This window comes from Gadus macrocephalus, chromosome 15 (assembly GCF_031168955.1).
Source record: "Gadus macrocephalus chromosome 15, ASM3116895v1".
NCBI lineage: Eukaryota > Metazoa > Chordata > Actinopteri > Gadiformes > Gadidae > Gadus > Gadus macrocephalus.
Window position 1 is genome coordinate 23,825,562 of NC_082396.1, and position 19,164 is coordinate 23,844,725.

At 48.3% G+C, this 19,164-nt stretch overlaps 2 protein-coding genes and 1 long non-coding RNA gene across 3 annotated transcripts in view; all 3 read left to right on the forward strand.

The window, feature by feature from the left end:
* Positions 1–19,164, forward strand: part of LOC132473517 (uncharacterized) — a 241,247-nt gene that overhangs the window by 14,301 nt on the left and 207,782 nt on the right. The gene's annotated exons all lie outside the window — the stretch shown is intronic.
* On the forward strand, positions 10,448–13,530 carry LOC132473340 (uncharacterized). Its single transcript, XR_009529338.1, has 3 exons — positions 10,448–10,626; positions 11,487–11,600; positions 13,473–13,530. It is a non-coding gene; the product is annotated as an uncharacterized LOC132473340 (long non-coding RNA).
* LOC132473588 (homeobox protein Hox-D11a-like) lies at positions 13,534–17,865 on the forward strand (the record flags this gene model as incomplete). Its single annotated transcript, XM_060073795.1, has 4 exons — positions 13,534–14,203; positions 14,938–15,076; positions 15,460–17,202; positions 17,313–17,865. Coding segments are annotated over 3 exons (903 nt in total), but the record flags the coding sequence as incomplete, so codon positions are not given.

Here is a 19,164-nt window from a genome sequence, read left to right on the forward strand (position 1 = left end):
CTTGGCGTTTCGATCTCTGAACTGAAAAAGGGTTGGGTCGTACAACACCGGGTGCCCAGTTACAGCCGCGATTAATACTTCAGCCGACATTTTGTTCAGTGAGTGAATAAAGGTAGGTAGGAACCAAAGTGCCTGCTGGTGTTCCCTGGGATCCACGCAAGCAAAGAGCGCCTACATTCCGATTGGCTGTCAGTGTTTGGCCGCTGAAGCGCGTCATAGTAATTTGCATAAAGTAAAAAAGTTTTCAACTTTTTTGGACGCTCTGGTCGCTCAACTTTGGCCGCTGGTAGCGTTGGTCGCTTTGGTCGTTTTGGTCGCTCTTGCCCATAGAAAGTGAATGACTTCCGGCGATTCGGTCGCTCAATTCGCTTCTGGTGTGGACGTACAGTAAGGGCGGTCACCCGGTAAATGTTTCTGCTCTTCAGTAGAGTGGGCTTGCCTGAGGAAATCCTCACAGACCAGGGGTCACGCTTAAGGTCTGGGGTGATGAAAAGACTGTGCCAAAGTCTGAAAGAGAGGCAAATTAAAACCTCTGTCTATCACTCTCAGACAGAGGGACTCATAAAAAGGTTCAATCAAACCCTAAAGTACATGCTGCGCAAAGTTGTAGATGTGGATGGTAAGAATTGGGATCAGCTGCAACCTCATATCCTTTTCTCCATATGCAAAGTCCCAAAGGGTTCCACCGGGTTTTCACCATTCAAACTGTTGTACCGACGGAGACCCCTAGCATGCTGGATGTGGCCAAAGAAGCCTGGGAGCAGCAGCCGTCCCCCCAGCGCAGTGTCGTGGAGCACGTGGAGCGGATGCACCACCAAATGACCCAGGTGTGGCCCTTGGTTCGTGAACACATGCAGCAAGCCCAGGTACAACAAAAGGAAAGGCAAGCAAATTGATCAGATAAACTTACTGAAGCCATGGCATGTCCCCTCCAATGTCTTCGCTGCCAACCTGCCTCCCCAGAGTCTACCGCCAGTGAAAATGGGGGATCAGCTGTCATCCAGACAGGTACAGGTCCTCTGAGAACTGCTTGCCAGAAGCAAAGATGTCTTCTCTGAGACCCCAGGCATGACAACAGTCATCGCCCATGACATTAAAACCGAGCCGGGAAAGACAGTTAGGCTCCGGCCATATCGAATCCCGGAGGCCCGACGAGAAGTAATCAGAGACGAGGTGAGAAAAATGCTTGACCTTGGGATGTTGGAGGAGTCCCACAGTGCCTGGTCAAGTCCTATAGTCCTTGTTGGGAACCCCGATGGTAGAATTAGGTTCTGCAATGACTATAGAAAACTTAACGAGGTCTCTCTATTTGACACTTGCCCTATGCCCCGTGTGGAAGAGCTGTTCGAAAGGTTAGTACCTTCCCGGTTCATCTTCACACTAAACTTAACCAAGGGGTATTGGCAGGTGCCACTAATGCCACAAGCGAAGCAGAAGACAGCATTCTCAACACCAGGTGGGGCCTTCCAGTACAGGGTCCTCCCATTTGGACTTTATGGGGCCCCTGCAACTTTCCAGAGACTCAAGGACAGAGTGCTACGGCCACATCGGAACTATGCAGCAGCTTACCTCGATGACATCATTATCCATGGCACGTCATGGAATATCCACCTCCAGCACCTAGAAGCTGTCCTCCAGGCCTTGCGAGAAGCAGGGCTGACAACCAACCCTGCCAAGCGTTCCCTGTCCCTGGAGGAGGCAAACTACCTTGGGTACACTGTGGGAAGAGGAAATGTGAAACCCCAAGACAAGAAAGTGGACGCTATAGCAACCTGGCTCCAACCCCAGACGAAACGTCAGCTGAGGACCTTCCTCAGGTTAATGGGCTATTATCGAAAGTTCATCCCAAACTTTGCTTCCATAGCTGCCCCCCTGCATGAGCTGACAAGCAAAAGTGAACCAAACCGGATGAAGTGGATGGACCAGACCAAGCAGGCCTTCAATCATCTTATGACAGCCCTTTGCAGAGAGACTGTCTTGCACACACCTGACTTCAGCAGGAGGTTTGTGCTACAGACAGACGCCTCAGAGGTGGGACCCAGTAACCTTTGTCAGCCGTAAACTACCGCCACATGAGAAAAACTATGCAAACATGGAAAAGGAATGCTTGGCAGTTCAATGGGTCATGGAAAATTACGCTATTACTTGCTAGGCCGTGATTTTGCATTATTAACTGACCATGCTCCATTGACCATGACAAAGATAAGAATGTCAGAATAACCTGTTGGTTTTTACACCTTCAGGACTTGCTGTTGGTCTGTCGCTCCCCATGTGATGATGACCCCAATTTCGTTGCACTTTGTGCAATGACAATAAAGAGATTCTGATAAAGAGATTCTGATGAGGGGTATGTGGTGGCCCAGCCGGTGAGCAGTGCCCCACATCGCCAAATGGTGGCCAAAAAGGCAGGCAAAGGCAGCCAAGGGGTGTGGTGTTGGATGGGAGGTACTACCCTAAAAGCTGTGTCATAGAGACGCCGCCCTACTCAGGGGTCTCAGCTTATCACTCAGAGGTGTGCTGAGCCCGGCAATCAGGAGGCCTTTTAAATCCACTAGAACAAGCTGAAGCCAGACTGGCTGGAAGAGCGTGTGGAGACCAGACACACACTAGGCCAGTCTCGTGGTAAGAGGCCTGTGGCCAACCCTCTTGACCCAACTGAACCCTCATAATGAAATGACGTCCAAGTGGACCGATGTTTCTTTGATCTGTGTAAATTGTGTCGTGCTTATACGAGAGAGAAGGCCTGCAGGTGGAGAGGAACCCCCAAAACTCCCAAGAGGAACCAAGAGCCGAGCCAGGGCGAAGAGGTCCGTGGCGTGGACCACAGACCACACTAAGCTTGGCCTGTCTCTCTCTATCTCTGCCCCTCCATCACAGGAAGAGCCAGACAGAGCACCCTGACGTCAACCGTCGACTTTTGCCCCCTGCCCTTTACCCCTGTAGAATATTGGTGTATTTTAGTGTCTCTCTTTTGTTCACATTTCTAGTCTAGGAACAGGCCAGGGCCTCTCATACTGATACAAGGTGTTATCTCCAACATTCTGCCATTGTTATGTTTCAACAAGGTTGAACCGACCTGGTCCTCCGGGACATAGCCAGGGCCAGATACCTTATCAATGCTGAGAGTGCGTCTGTTCACGTGTTATTCATGTATCCCCTTTTTGTATAATACTCGCCCCAACCCTTTGGTTCGACGAGAAGAGGGTTCGACAGCCAAGGAACAAGTCATCGACCACCGGGTCCACTATAGATTATTCAACCTAAGTCTGTATCCCAACCTGTCAAGCTGCTTTGATTTCGACTTCAAGAATTACTACTACGACTGAAAATACACAACGCAGAGTCTGTCCGAACAGTTTAGAAATAAGCTGAAATCTAACACCCCGCACCTTTATAAATAAATGCCATAAGTTTGCTTTCACCGGAAACCCTGTTTCTGCCTGTTTCTGTTCCGATTGATTATCCCACTGTCCCACCAGGCGCCCACCACACACACACAGAAAAGCATCCACAAACTAAAGCATGCACCACCTAAATTAAGTTAATAAATCAATAGCAAATCATGAAAGACAAAGCACATCAAAAAATACAAAGCAGCAAAGGAAGATGTTTTAGTGATACGCTGGCATCTATCTGATGTGTTCTTTCCATGCCTGCTGTGTGTCTCAATGTTAATTTTTCTCTTAAATCGTAAGAATTATTAGCCTAATAAAACGATAGTTACGTATGTAACTACGGTTCTATGAATTCCGGATGACCGCCAGAGGCGGTGCTTTAGCACTGGATGTTCCATCTCGCGCATGCGCAGGTCGAGTAATTATACCAAAAAAGTCACCTGTGACACCTGGGTGACCCGAGAAAGTCTATATATTCCGGAGTCACCCGAGGATCTGTTCCAACTGGATCTTCTCGCGGAATCTGAGAAGTCTGAGTGACAGAGAACTCTGGCGGTCATCCGGAATTCATAGAACCGTAGTTACATACATAACTATCGTTCTATTTCATTCCTACTGACCGCCAGAGGCGGTGCTTTAGCACTGGATGACTAATACCAAAAAGGTCACGAAGAGTGCTCACCAATCAAGGGCTCGAAACCGTCGACAAGACAGCCGTCGCCATAGGATGAGGAGCAGCGACATTAACCCTGTAGTATCGGGCAAATGTACATGATGAGGACCATGTAGCCGCAGAGCAAATGTCCTGAAGTGGAACCCCCTTCAAGGCAGCCCATGATGTAGCCATACTCCTGGTAGAGTGGCACTTAACGGCCAAGGGCATAGGGAGCCCCTGTGCCCTATAGGCATTCAAGACCACATCCACAACCCAGTGGGAGAGTCTCTGTTTCGACAGGGCAGCCCCCTTCCTGCAGCCCCCGTAACAGACAAAGAGGTTATCCGTCTTACGCAAGCTGGTTGTCGCTTCAACATATGCCCTAAGCGCCCGCACCGGGCACAACAGGTCTGACACTCTTTCTGCACCCCCTGGAGAGCCTGGGGGATTGAAAGCAGCCAACTCGATTGACTGGTTTACATGATGGGGAGACAATCGTTTGGGTAGGAAGGATGGGTTCGGCCAGAGCACCACTCCTGACCCATCTGCGTGCCAGCGCAAACACGCCTGGCTCACTGACAAGGCATGGAGTTCACCGACCCGTTTTGCAGTTGCAATGGCAAGGAGAAATGCCGTCTTCATGGACATCTGCGTCAGGTCTGCCTGACTTAGTGGCTCAAATGGGGGTAGACATAAGGACCTCAGAGCTACTTGCAGGTCCCATGATGGTGCCCTCAGGGATCGCGGCGGTTGAAGCCTCTGGGCTCCCTTCAGAAACTGCCTGATTAGGTAGTGGGACCCTACCGTCTGGTTATCCACCCTTGCGTGTGTGGCTGAGATCGCGGCCATATAAACACGCAGGGTAGACGCAGCTCTTCTGTTGTCCAACACAGACTGCAGAAAGTGTAGTATCACTACCACTGAGCAAGTCTCCGGGACTTCACCCCGCGCCACGCACCACTGTGAAAACAACTTCCACCTGTTTGCATAGAGCAACCTAGTGGAGGGTGCCCTTGAACTAAAAATAGTACGGACCACTGACTCGCAAGACGTCAGCAGTGGGTCCTGGCTTTCAGGGGCCACACGCACAGCCGCAGGCGCCCCGAATTCGTGTGCCATATGCGTCCTCCTACCTGAGACAGAAGATCCCGTCTCTCTGGGAGGCACCAGGGCTCTCCGTTGAGGAGTTTCAGTAACGGTGGGAACCATGGCCTTCCTGGCCAATGTGGAGCCACCAGAAGTAGGCTGTGACAGCCACGCTGGACCCTGTCCAGCGTTGCCAGTAAAAGGAGAATTGGGGGAAATGCATAAAGCAGGCTGTCTGGCCAAGCATGAGCCAGAGCATCCTGCCCTAGGGGACTGGTCCTCTCCGTCAAGGAGAACCAAAGGGGTCAGTGGGTGGTCTCTTCGGAAGCAAAGAGATCCGCCACTGCCCTGCCATACCTGTCCCAAATCATCCCCACCACCTCCGGATGGAGTCTCCACTCTCCGGGGGGTGGCCCTTGGCGAGAGAGAAGGTCTGCCGCTGTGTTCCGGACACCTGGAACATGGACAGCCCTCAGGCTTAGAAAATGGGGGAACGCCCACGGAAGGAGCCTTTGCGTGACCCGCAGGCTCTGCCTCGATCTGGTGCCCCCCTGATGGTTGACGTGGTAGACTGTGGAGGTGTTGTCTGTCCGGACAAGAACATGTCGGTCCCTCAGAACTGGAAGGAAGTTCCTGAGAGCTAAGAACACCGCAAGGAGTTCCAGCACATTTATATGCTCCAGTCTCTGCTGGGCATCCCACTGGCCTCTGACAGTCCTGCACTGCCATACTGCACCCCAGCCGGAAAGGGAGGCGTCCGTCTCCACAACCTCCCGCCGGGAAGCTATCCTCCCTAAGGGCGACCCCGCAATCAGGTATGCCCTCTCTCTCCAGGGTCTGAGGGCCCGAAGGCACCGCCCAGACACCCTGACCATCTTGTGTCTCTGCCACTGGGGGTCCAAGTGGAGAGCATTTGCCCGGATCTGAAGGGGACGCAATTCCAGAAGGCCTAGTGGGACCACCATGGATGCTGAGATCAGCATACCTATCAGTCGAAGGAAGAGACTGTATTCCAGCAACTTCCCCCGCCTGAAGCGCTGTAGCAGCTGCAGAATGGTAGCCACGCGCTTTGGAGAGAGGCAGGCTCGCATGGCCACCGAGTCGAGCACCAGCCCCAGATAGCTCACAACCCGACATGGTGTAAGGTTGCTCTTGGTAAAGTTGACCATAAGGCCAAGCCGGTCCACATGGCTGAGGAGCATGGCTGTGTCCCTGACCGCCTGCTCCCGAGTTGGGGAAATTACCAACCAGTCGTCCAGGTATGGCAGTATCGCCATACCTGTGGCCTGTAATGGAGACAGGGCTGCTGCTACACACCGTGTAAATATACGCGGGGCCAGAGACAGCCCGAACGGAAGAACCCTGAACTGGTACACCTTGCCCAGAAAAGCAAAGCGGAGGAACCACCTGTGACGTTGGGTAATAGGGACGTGAAAGTAAGCGACTTTCAGGTCTATTGATACGAACCAGTCCCCCTGAGCAATAGCCTGGAGGACGTCCGCAACACGCAGCATGTGGAAGGGAAGAACCTTGAGGAACTGATTCAGCCCTCTCAAGTCCAGAATGGGGCGAAACCCGCCATCCTTCTTCGGTACCAGAAAGTAGGTTGAGTAGAACCCATCGAGCTGTTCTTGTGGTTCTACTACTTCGATAGCACCCTTCCCAAGGAGGGTGGCTACTTCCTGTCTCAGGACCAGGGATCTGTCGGGATTGGTGACCACGGTAACCTTGATCCCGCTGAAAGTTGGGGGCCGGCGTCGGAATTGGAGTGTGTACCCGTTGGATAGCGTGGACACTATCCAAGGGTCTGTGGTCTGCTCTTGCCAGTAGCTCAGGTGCTGCTGAGAAAAGCGTCCGACGACCGGCCCTTGGACTTCAGTACCTACCCCCCCTGCCCCTAGGGGCCCTGGGGGGGCGGCGGCTGGGCGCCGAACCTCTTGGCGCCTGAAATGCCACCCGTGGGGCAGAGCTATGGCGCTGGTCAGCCCGTGCTGAGAAGTGCTGGCCCCTCGATTGTCCACCTGAACGTGGTTGAGAGCTATTGGCACGGGGTACCGCAGAGGCCCCCGGCCTAGAATGAAGCAGAGGTGCACGCCGTAAGCTAGCAAACTGCTGGCTAGCCTGGCCAACCTGTACACTTCGCTCCAGGGCCTGAAGAGCAGCTGGCCCAAACGTCTGGCCTGGGACCACTGGAAGAGAACGGAGGGTCCGTCGGCACACCTCCGAAAGGGCCGACTGCGCCAGCCAAACCTGGCGGCGCGCCAACGTAACAGTTGACATTAATCTGCCTAGCTCCCTAGTCATATACGCAAAAGTTTGCAGTGAAGCATCAGTGAGGGTCTGTGCTGAAGGATCAGCACCTGACTCACGTATAGTCTGAGACAGCGCCAGAACGATGTGAGAAAGCGAATTCCCAAGACGGCCAACACGGGCAGCAATGTTGTAACTCCTGGTAAGGAGGTCATCTGTAATCCGGCACTGGGGCCGAGGGCAGCGCGCATCGGTTCTCAGAGCCTCATCCGGGGAGACAACCAGGGATGCTATAGCAGGCTCAATCGGAGCTAACCGGTCCAAGCCATAAGAATCAGCATTGGCCATAGTTGCCAGACCTCTGCTACCACTAGTGTGCTGGGAGAGAGCCCTTGAATCTGGCCAGCATCTATGAAGCTCTGCGATGTACGGCTCAGAGGGGGGCAAAGAGAAAACGGAAGCTTGAGCAGCCTGTGTAAAAAAGGCGTTCACTGGTGCAGACGAAACAGGAGCTTCATCCAACCCCAGTCTTGCCAGGGCCATTCGCACGGCTGGTCTAACAGTGTCGCGGCCGGACACTGACCCTCTAGCCGAGCCGCCCAGAGACCCTTGAGAGAACGCCTGAGAGGCAAGGGACGCTTGCTCTTCCTCCTCTGCAAAGAGGCTACAGGACGCAGCTGTAGACAGCATGTCATCCTCTGTATAAGTGGGTTGCGCAGCCGCAGGGGCCGCGGCTGGTACACCCTGAGCTGGTTGGAGGTTCTGTAGGAGGGCTTTAATCTGAGCAACCTCATCCGAGAGCTTATCCACTTGGTTCGCCAAGTTTTCGACCTTACGGGACTTCCCGGGGGGTCCCCCAGCTGCCGAGGCACGGCGCCTGGTGCTACTAGGACCAAGACCCAAAGGGGGCAACCCTGGTCTGCCCTCCACCTCAGCCAACCTAGCTAGCCTCAGTGCATGAGGCATGAAATTACAGTTCATGCACGGGTTATCTGACACTGCTTCCCTGAGGTGTTCAACCCCGAGACACGCAGGGCACTGGTCATGGCCATCCTCCGCTTGCAGGGAGGCCATGCAGGCGACACAACTATGGGCGCTTAGCATGTCGGCAAATTAATTGCAAGCAAATTAATCAGTAGGCTAGGCAATCGAGCTTTAGGCGAGAGCACCCGAGCAACGACGCGACATCCCGACAATAACAGTGACGGCAAGCTACAGGCGAGAGCACCCGAGCGACGCGACACCCCGACAATAACAGTGACGGCAAGCCTTGGAAACCCAAGCAGCCCACTGGAGAGCAAATTAACACAGGCTAGGCAATCGAGTTCTAGGCGAGAGCACCCAAGCAACGAAGCGACAGTCCGACAATAACAGTGACGGCGAGCTACAGGCGAGAGCACCCGAGCGACGCGACACTTGACTCCGACAATAACAGTGACGGCGAGCCTTGGAAACCCAAGCAGCCCACTGGAGAGCAAATTAACACAGGCTAGGCAATCGAGCTTTAGGCGAGAGCACCCGAGCAACGACGCGACACCCTGGCAACAACACAGTGACGGCGAGCCTTGGTAATCCAAGCAGCCCACCGGAGAGCAATCAGCGCAGGCTAGACAACCAAGCTACAGGCGAGAGCACCCGAGCAATAATGCGCCCGACAATTATAGAGTGACGGCGCCAGGAAAATACAGTGACGGCTTTTGGAAACCCAAGCCACTCAGTGGCGATTAAATCAAAGAGCGCAACTGGCTAAATAAATACAGTGACGGCGGCTTGGACCCCAAGCCGCGCACCGGCGCATACAAATGAGCAACCGGGCTTAGGTGAACGTACACGAGAAACGGTGCGAGACCGAAAGAATAACACAGCGACTGAAAACTAGCCGCCAATTAATGCTCTAAGCAAATTAAAGCAAAGGGTAGAAAGGTGAAATCAGCTGCCGCGCTAGCCGACGGATAGTCGACTACGCGTAGCCTACACACTTTACTCACCCCTGCCGAAATCAAACAAATTGCAAGTCGCAGCCCTTGGTGGACGACGTCAAATCGAGGCACCAACCCTTGGGTTACAAGGCTACTTGCGACAAGCTAATATGGTAACTCTTACAACAAACAATGTTTGTGTGTCCTGCTAGTACGCTGCCGCGAGAAGATAGAAGGAACAGATCCTCGGGTGACTCCAAGAATATATAGACTTTCTCGGGTCACCCAGGTGTCACAGGTGACTTTTTTGGTATAATTACTCGACCTGCGCATGCGCGAGATGGAAGATCCAGTGCTAAAGCACCGCCTCTGGTGGTCAGTAGGAATGAAATAGAACACAAGATACATCTAGTTTGCTCTCTCTCTCTCTCTCCTCACGCTCGGCTTGTGCTGGAATAATATATTCTTGTGAGATTTCTGATCTTGTGTAAAACATAAAGGGTTTTCTGAGGCTCCTTTTTGCTGCCTTCAAATATAATCGTCTGCTTTTCCTGTGCATGCACAGTCGAGGGACTCTAATCTGCTGGTTTGCTTTCTGTGATTCTGGGTCTAGTATGGGCCTGTGTAGGACTGCACGTGTTTGGTTGTTTAATTGGTTAAAGCTTCAGCAGGCTGAAGTGCATTTTTGACTCGCACTCAAGCCAGATATTCAACATGAAGGTAAACTATTAACTGTAGGCGAGGTCTCACAGCTTACAAGAACTGTATGAATAAATGAGGCTAATACAATATTAGCCTATACAGAATGTTTTCGGAAACTTATAGGCTAAAGGCTAGCATTATTGGGGTTGCATAGAAAAAAACGTCTTTTCGGCCAAACCAACCATCTGTAGCTTTGCCAACAGATGTTTACAAGAACGAATGACGCTTCAAAATATCTTTCTTGGAGAACGACAAAAGTAAGCCAAAATAATGTCAATTCATAAGGCCTAGTTCAATATATTTTTCCAATTATTCATCATGAAAATCCCCCAGTAAGACCCACCGTTCAGCACCCCTCCGAGCGCGGGCTCCTCCAATCTACTGCTCCTCCAGTCTAGTGCTCCTTCAGTCTGCTGCTCCTCCAGTCTGCTTCTCCTGTCGGTCCGACGCTTCTCACGCTATTCACTGGGCGTTTATGAGCACTCTTTGTTGGTGCAGCCGCAACTCAGGGGGTTCAGGCTGCTTTCAGCCTTGACAGTGTGTCTGGGAGAGGAGAGAGTGACTCTGAGGCCGCTGAACGGCAGACTGACAGACCGTGAAGTTGAAGTCTCCTCGTAAGGTAGGTCTGGAGGAGCTGATCTCCACATCTCTGGTCGGACTCAAGGGTCCTCGAGCAAAGGGCTGTTAATTGTACTTGATTTAGTCGTTGAAGATTGTAGATGCTATTATCCAAATCCACTTCAATTAATACAGATTCAGGGAGCTGGCAATAAAAGTATGGGCATGATGCTGCCCGTCGTGCCCACACGGCTTCAGGCGTTAGGAAGCGAAGCTAAGAGACTATCATACATAGATCATAGAGAGAGAGAGAGAGAGAGAGAGAGAGAGAGAGAGAGAGAGAGAGAGAGAGAGAGAGAGAGAAAAAAAGGATAGCTTGATAGAGAGATAGCGAGATGGAGAGATGGAGGGAGAAAGAGAGATAGACAAAAGGATAGATGATAGAGAGATAGCGAGATGGAGAGAGAGAAAGTTAGACCAAAGGATAGACTGATAGAGAGATAGCGAGATGGAGAGAGAAAAAGTTTGATAGAGACAGATAGATAGATAGATAGATAGAGAGATAGCGAGATGGAGAGAGAGAAAGTTAGATAGATAGAGACAGATAGATAGGTGTGTAATACATCTCTTGGTTGTTGTCGTATTTGTTTGGTGAAATGTAAGGCCTTTTAATTTTTTGTGATGCATAGATTGGCACGGCTTATTTTAGCACAATACTCAGTCCGCCTTTATTTTAAAATGGAAGATTGTGCAATTTTAACATTAGTCGGAAATGGCCTTTGCCGCACAATGCGGAGCGGGAAATTGCACTACACTCAGAAAATGAAAATCGAGTCGAAATAAATAAATGAAATGTGACTAGACCTGAATGAAGTAAAAGATATGGGGGATGGGATCCCCTTCTGAGCTCTCTCCCTGTAGGACCGTGACCTGGCCGGCCTCGCGGGGGAGACGGTGCAGGTGGCTCTCAGAAACCAATTCTCTCCCTAAAGCTGATACATCACATTGTATAGCCTGCCTACATCAACACTGAAGGTTCGTACAGGCCACAGAGCAGATATGGCTCATGTGATATTATTATAAGGAATGAAGCAGGCACAGGTATGGAGGTCTACTCTGAAGCCTGAACCAGAGAAAGGACGGAACTCCCCAGAAGAGACGCGTTACCCGAGAGGTTGTGATGGTTTCGCGAATTGTGTGATTTGAGGTTTATTTTATGTATGCAATTACTACTGAGGCTATCGTGAAGTATAGATCTCTCTACAACTCCTCAAATCCTATATTCTGGTCAAATTAACGCATGAATTGTTTTGTTGTAGCATAATCCACGCCCCGTAATTGTGAGTCTAAAACATGGATCTATTTAATCTCCATCGTTGTGTCTCAAAATCAAGGTAATCCTCGCATGCAAGACCCTATCTGAGCACCATTGAACAAGAATGCGTTTCAGCCTTCACATGGACGTGCACCAACTCTGCAGCCGTCAGTCTTGGGGTCAGTCTGTCTGGGGGTTATCAGACTCTTGTATGGTATATATGGTATATATATATATATATATATATATATATATATATATATATATATATATATATATATATATATATATATATATATATATATATATATATACATACATACATATATGGTAGGTATAGCAGAGGGAAACAGCCCTGAACGGGCGGTAGAGACGCGGGCCTTCGGGGTTAAACAGTGCGTTTTGAACACGACAGACAATACTTAATTCAACCCAATGTTTCCCAGTTTGCACTAGGGCATGAAAGGCTCATGTGTTTGGACACGAGGCGTGAGAAATCTATGTGGTAACCCACATCCACTCCAATGGCCTATTTAAAACGGAATCGGGTCACGACATTTCTTTAAATCATTTTCCTTATTAGGCCTACCTATATTAGCCTATTAGAAATATAGGCCTAATAATTATTATGAATATTACTAGCAGTAGTAGAAGCAGTAATAGGAGGTCTAGCAGTCGTATTCCGAGGTCAACCTAGGCTAAAAGGAGGAGTATAAACCTACCTACATAGTTATGCCTATTATATATTTCTTATTCATTCTTGTTAATAATTAGGCCTACCTAATTATACTTTAGAATATGAATATAGGCCTGTTTAAATAAATAATGTAGGCGTATTAGTTATAATTTATTTTATTATGTTGGTTTAGTAACCTGTCCAATAATATATTATTACAGGCCTATATGATTACATTTTTATTATATATATTTCATACTATATTATTGGACTTCCGCTCTTCTGTTAGATTCGTTTATTTTATCCCGTGGAGTTTGGGAGGAGGTTCATTAACAACAATACCTACAAATAATTGTACAACTTCCAGATCATTTTATTGTGAATTCATTATCATTTGAAATTTTATTTGACTATTATTATAATTAAGATTATTATCATTATTTTTCATTGTTAATATTAGATCTCTAATCCTTTAGTGTTTCATTCCTCCAGTGAGGATACTGGGCTACATAACCTGTGTCTGAGGCCGTTGCCCACAGACACATTCTGTCAAAGTGGCCTTGAGATCATTGGAGAAAAAAACCTAAATCAATTGCGTGGAAGAAGGATTGTGTGGGTTTGTGTAGGCGAGGCTTGGGTTTCAGCTGACTGACTTTAAATACCGTCTGCAACAGCCTTCCCTAAATCCGAGTCAAAGAAACTATTCGCGCAATCTTTGGTTCTCTTTTTCTTTTCGACATTTGGTTCCCGCTGGGCTCCACTTTCTTTTGCTGACGGTAGCCTACATTAAAGGTTTTGACGTTATGCAAGAGAGGAGATCACATATTTTGTTTAATGCATGACTTTTAGACTTCTGTAGACGCGTGTAGCGTGGTTCTATAGAAACCTTCATCTTGATGAAAGTGAAGTGATCCAGGGGACCGAGGAGCCGACGATGCGTCATGTATCTCCCGAGCTGCACCTACATAGTGTCCGGGGACCCGGGGCAGGGTCTCCGGGACCCGGGGCAGGGTCTCCGGGACTACGGCTCGGCCTGGCTGGACAACAGCTCCACCAAACCTCCGGATTGCCGACATTACCGCTACGAGCCGAGGCAGCAGTACCGCCACCAGGGCGGTCAGTGGTCCGTGTACCACCAGACCAGCCACCACCACCACCACCACCTGGCCCCGGCGCCGTCCTACCTCTCACCGGAGGACTCGGCGCTCCCGTCGACCACTGAAGGAGGGTTCAACCCAAGCGAGCGTTTTCTAGGATACGATCCTGCAGGGACGGTGTACGGGGGACCCGGTGCTGCGCGGTACCAGGTGGCGGCGTTCAGTGGCAGCAGCGGTGTAGGGTCTAGAGCGTTCCCCCCCGCTGGTCACTGCGGGTCCAAGCCGCCCCCGGGGCTCCGCCCGTCCGCAGGCCGGAGCAGGGTTTTGCCTCCGGGTTTCGACTCCTTCATCGAGGCGGCAGAAGAGGAGCGGCTTGGTAAGAACCGCTGCTCAGCAGAGAGCCTGCAGACGGAGACCAGGCGAGCCGGCCGCAGAGAGCCCGGCCCCGGGACAGTGTGTGTGGAGAAGACGGGGCACCTGGACCCCCCCAAAGCAGTGTTGGAAGAGGAATACTTGGCTTCCTCCACCCAGGAGGACCCCAAAGAGCCAGGTATTTGCCATAGACCTCCTCGTTTGATGTAGGCCATACATAAGGGTATTTCACACAGGCTTGATAGTAGGCTTATAGGCGAAAGGTAATATAGTCGAAAAATCCAAAATTAAGATACAATTATAAAGAAAACATAGTCGGATGATTTTAAATAATAAATGCAAAATGTGAGGCTTTGTCCTTCCAGAGCCAATCAATGGAACGCATACAATTATCTGGTTCATTTTTCTTGGATAGTTGTATACCTTTAACATACACCTGTATTAATGTGGAGTACTATAATGTCATTAAAGTAAAGCGGGTTGACGATTCGTCCGATTTCTTGTCTGTCTGCCTGTCTGTCTGTCTGTCTGTCTGTCTGTCTGTCTGTCTGTCTGTCTGTCTGTCTGTCTGTCTGTCTGTCTAAGTGTGTGTGTGTGTGTGTGTGTGTGTGTGTGTGTGTGTGTGTGTGTGTGTGTGTGTGTGTGTGTGTGTGTGTGTGTGTGTGTGTCTCTCTCTCTGAATAAATAATTAGTTGTTCTCATTTACCCTCCTTTCCTTTTGTATTCTATCTACTCATCATCTCCTCTCCTCCACTCATCCACTCCTCCCTGTTTTTCCTCTCTCCTTCCCTCCTCTCCTTCTTTCCTCCTCTTCCCCTCTCCTCCTCTCCCCCACTCCTCTCCTACTCTCCTCCTCTCCTCCTCTCCTCCTCTCCTCCTCCCCTCCTCTCCTCCTCTCCTCCTCTGCTCCAGGGTCTCCCGAGCGGAGGAAGAAGCGTTGTCCGTACACCAAGCAGCAGCTCAGGGAGCTGGAGAGGGAGTTCCTCTTCAGCGTGTACATCAACAAAGAGAGGCGCCTGCAGCTGTCTCGCCTTCTGTGTCTCACCGACAGGTGTGGGCCATGCTCCTAAGAAAATACAATGATGTGTGTGTGATTGTGTGTTTTTCATGTGTGTATTTGTGAGGGGGGAAGTCTAGAAAAAGGCTTGTGTCTCAATGAGAAACTCCTGCTCATTCCTAGGCCTCAGTCCAAGGGCACTACCTGCTACCCAACAGGCTGCAATACAAGCAAAGACCTGCTGATACTTACAGCAGACACCTTCAAAAGCCTTTTTTTCACCTCCTCACACACACACACACACACACATGTGTGTGTGTGTAGGCACTTGAGTGTGCATGCGTGTGTGTACAATGTGATGTTCATGTTTGTGTGTGTGGTGCGTGTGTGTAAAATTATATGTATGATGAATGTATTAATAATCCATTGTATTCCAGACAAGTGAAGATCTGGTTCCAGAACAGGAGGATGAAGGAGAAGAAGCTGAACAGAGACCGACTCCACTACTATAAAGGAAACCCTCTATTCTGATGAGGAACACAGTAATCGGGGGGGAATGGATGGATGCATGGATACATGGGATAGATGGATGGATGAATAGATGACTGCACAGACCTATTGATAGATGGATGAAAAATCAGCTATTCAATAACAATGTATTGACTGATGGTTAATGGATGATGGACCATGGAAGAGAGAAGCCTGCATCAGTCTCCTCTATTCAGCACAGAGAAAGCCGCAACTTTGTCATTCAACACTATTCACCTTTGCAAGTGTCGACTCCCAAATTCAATCAAGATTCAAGGACCAGATTTACCCCCTAAACTATCTGAAACCAAAAATTCTTTGTCTTCAATTGGAAATGTAGACGACCATTGACTATTCATTACACTGACCATGTTTCTCTCACATTCTTTTCATTAGCTAACAGAAACAATAGTGAATGCAATACGTTCACACAGGAAACAGGACATTAAGTCATAAATACCAAACATCTGGTCTCCATGCCTCTATATGTCATCAAAGCTGTACCTGAGAGCCAGAATATAAAATACGCTGATTGCTTTCAGACTGCACCTTAGTGTGAATGTTAACGTTGCAAGGATTCTTTCATTGAGCTCCTTTTGGATCTTTATGGGATTTTTGGAGCTTTCAAAAGCAAACTTGTTGTTAAGCAGAAGGGACCCGCTTTCCTCCTGGTTCCCATGCTTTGTTTATTGCTGTGTAAAAGCTTTAAATGAGTCATGTCCTTTACATACACAATGTACAGAACAAACTTTGTATTTCTGTTCCACTCTTGTCCAAACTGCTCACCAAATACAGGGGGAGAAGGCTCCTCAATTCTCTCCACCACTCCTCATTAACTAGTTCTGTGAAATGGAAACCTCCTCCATTTTGCCGGCCTTTCAATGCACCATTAAGGAGGGGTCTGGAACTGCTCTTGGATTTACGGTGCCCACGGCAGAGCACAAGTTGTCCGGCGGCGCAGCTGCAATAATGTACCATGAACTCTGCTCAGGCTTCACCTCAGATGCTTTCAGTCTCATGTCTGGGGTCCTAGACTGTTTCACCTGGGTTTAAATCCCCTTGATCAAACATTAAAAAGGATCATCTTTAAAAAAGAAAATGTACCATCCATTATTGTGCATTGTTTGGTATGGGTGTTATGTTGTGCTCTGTTGTCAACCCACATAACAATAGTAGTCATTTGTGTGGGGATTTAGATAGCTCCAATGCCTACCAATAGTTTAAGCCCTCCTGAAGCTGTTTTCTATTATCTGTTTCAATAACTTTGAAAGTCTTCAATTCAACTATACATTTTGAAAATATTTGTTGATTTGAGTTTATAATTACCATTGGTGTTTATTTTCCTTTATGTCTGTCCTCATCTAGCACCACAGACTTTAATGGCAATGTGCACAAAACAAACAACATCGTTAACTGAAATTGATACTTTACTTCAAGAAGCTCCTGGTCTTGGAGCAAGTAGCTCGTCATGTTACCGGCCTGCGAACAGCCTGTTACCGGCCTATTACCATCCTGCTACCGGCCTCTTACCGGCCTGCTTAGGAGCAGCAGGGAGAATTCAACTCATGGGACAAATACGTTTATTGTATCACAAATATTGACATCATATCATTCTTTTGTTGATGTTGTTTGTCTAATGTTTGTAATGTAAGGTTAAGGATGTGTACTGTTTACAGCTAAACATTAAGTTCTCTCTCCTCTGGTCTTTGTGCTATATCTCTATCTTTAGTTCATGTTGTTTGTCTAATGTTTGTAATGTAAGGTCTTTATGTGTACTGTTTACAGCGAAACATTATGTTTTCTCTTTGTGCTTTATCGCTTCCATGTTATGCATATGTTGGATGTGCACATAAGCTTAATGCTTTACTTCCAGATAAATCACATAGTAAAATTTACCAAATCCATAATGCAACTTTTGAAATTATATCAGAAATAGTTTGACCTAGGTGTTAATGTATTTGGGTATCTTGAGAATGTTAATTCCATTTCATTGTAAGTATTTATTCTGATTATTAGTGTCTTATAGTGAATTGACCATCTTTGTACCAGGTATCATTTGCATTGTGCTATACTTTATCTTGCAATTACATTTGAATTACATTTACTTATATTCCTAATTTGCTATATCAACAAGCATACACATTCCCAACATGTAGGCCCTGTGTGTGTTTTAACATGTGTCTGCTTGCGTGTGTGTGTGTGTGTGTGTGTGTGTGTGTGTGTGTGTGTGTGTGTGTGTGTGTGTGTGTGTGTGTGTGTTTGGATGTGCGTGTGTGGTGTAGGCTTTACATTGTTTTTTTGTGTTTCTTTTTGTTTTTGTTTTAATAAAACAACAATGATCTTTGATTGCGGCTCGTCATAAACATTTATTTTAGGAGTTGTAGAATATGCTTTGGAGTACATCAAAGTATTAAATGCTTAAATATTGCTTTAAATGTGTGTAAATGTAACTATAATAATTATAATTTATAAGAATATAAAGCTATGGCTTCAGTGACAGTGTTATTAATCTTCATTAAGAGGCTATAAAATGGTGGACCAGTGGTTGATTCTTTCATGCCAGAAATTAAAAATTGTCATTGCCAATGAGTTTTGATTAAAGGGGAGAATAAATCTCACCAAGAAAGCTGTACTGAAGATGGCCCCACGAGCGGTGTGACTTACTGCTTAATGGTCTGAGAGGCTCTGGGTACACGCACAGGGGGATGTACAGGGTCTGGTTTACGGGGATATTAGTCTATCTAACTGGTAAGAATGTACAGCACTTTGGAAAGGTCATCAAGGTCTCCCTCACGGCGTCCCGTGAAAACATCATAGAGGCTGCTGGCCATGACGCAGTGATGAGGACGAAGGAGACGGGGTTGTGTGGCTCTCTGCCTTGTCTCTGCACAGCCTCAGGATGCAGACTGGGAACAACAGTGAACTAGACAGCAGCACGCGGACCACCAGTCCAAGGCTGATAGCAAACCTTGAACCGTGACCAGCCACACCAACCATTGAGGACTTCCTAACAACGGGGACTTTATTGGGCCAATAAAGACTGTCTGGTATTTGTGTGGCACTGTTTGAGGAAGACCCAAAGTGGGGCTGTTGTGTGAGTCGCACACAAATTTGGTGGGTGCATGTGTGTGTGTGTGTGTGTGAGTGTGTGTGTGTGTGTGTGTGTGTGTGTGTGTGTGTGTGTGTGTGTGTGTGTGTGTGTGTGTGTGTGTGTGTGTGTGTGTGTGTCTGTGTGTGTCTGCGTATGTGTGTTTGTGAAGTGTTGTGTAAGGGGAAGCGAGAGATGAAAGGAGAACTTTTGTTATTGATTGGAACCAAAGGCCTTTTGCCTTAAGCCCTCAATAAACACACAATGAGGTCCTTTGGCTGTTGTTACCAATAGTATTAATGATGCACAGCAACAATCTCTGTATTCATTCATGTACATCATCAAACTTGGAGAAATACATATTCCTATGTTTCCTTAATATTTCAAAATGTTCCTATCGGCCTGTTTCGGGTTGATGGGCATGGAATGAACATCACAGATGATTATGTCACCTACTTTGAAAATGCCATCGGTCAACAGAGAACACTTGAAATGGTAATGACTGTAACACATGATCACACAAACC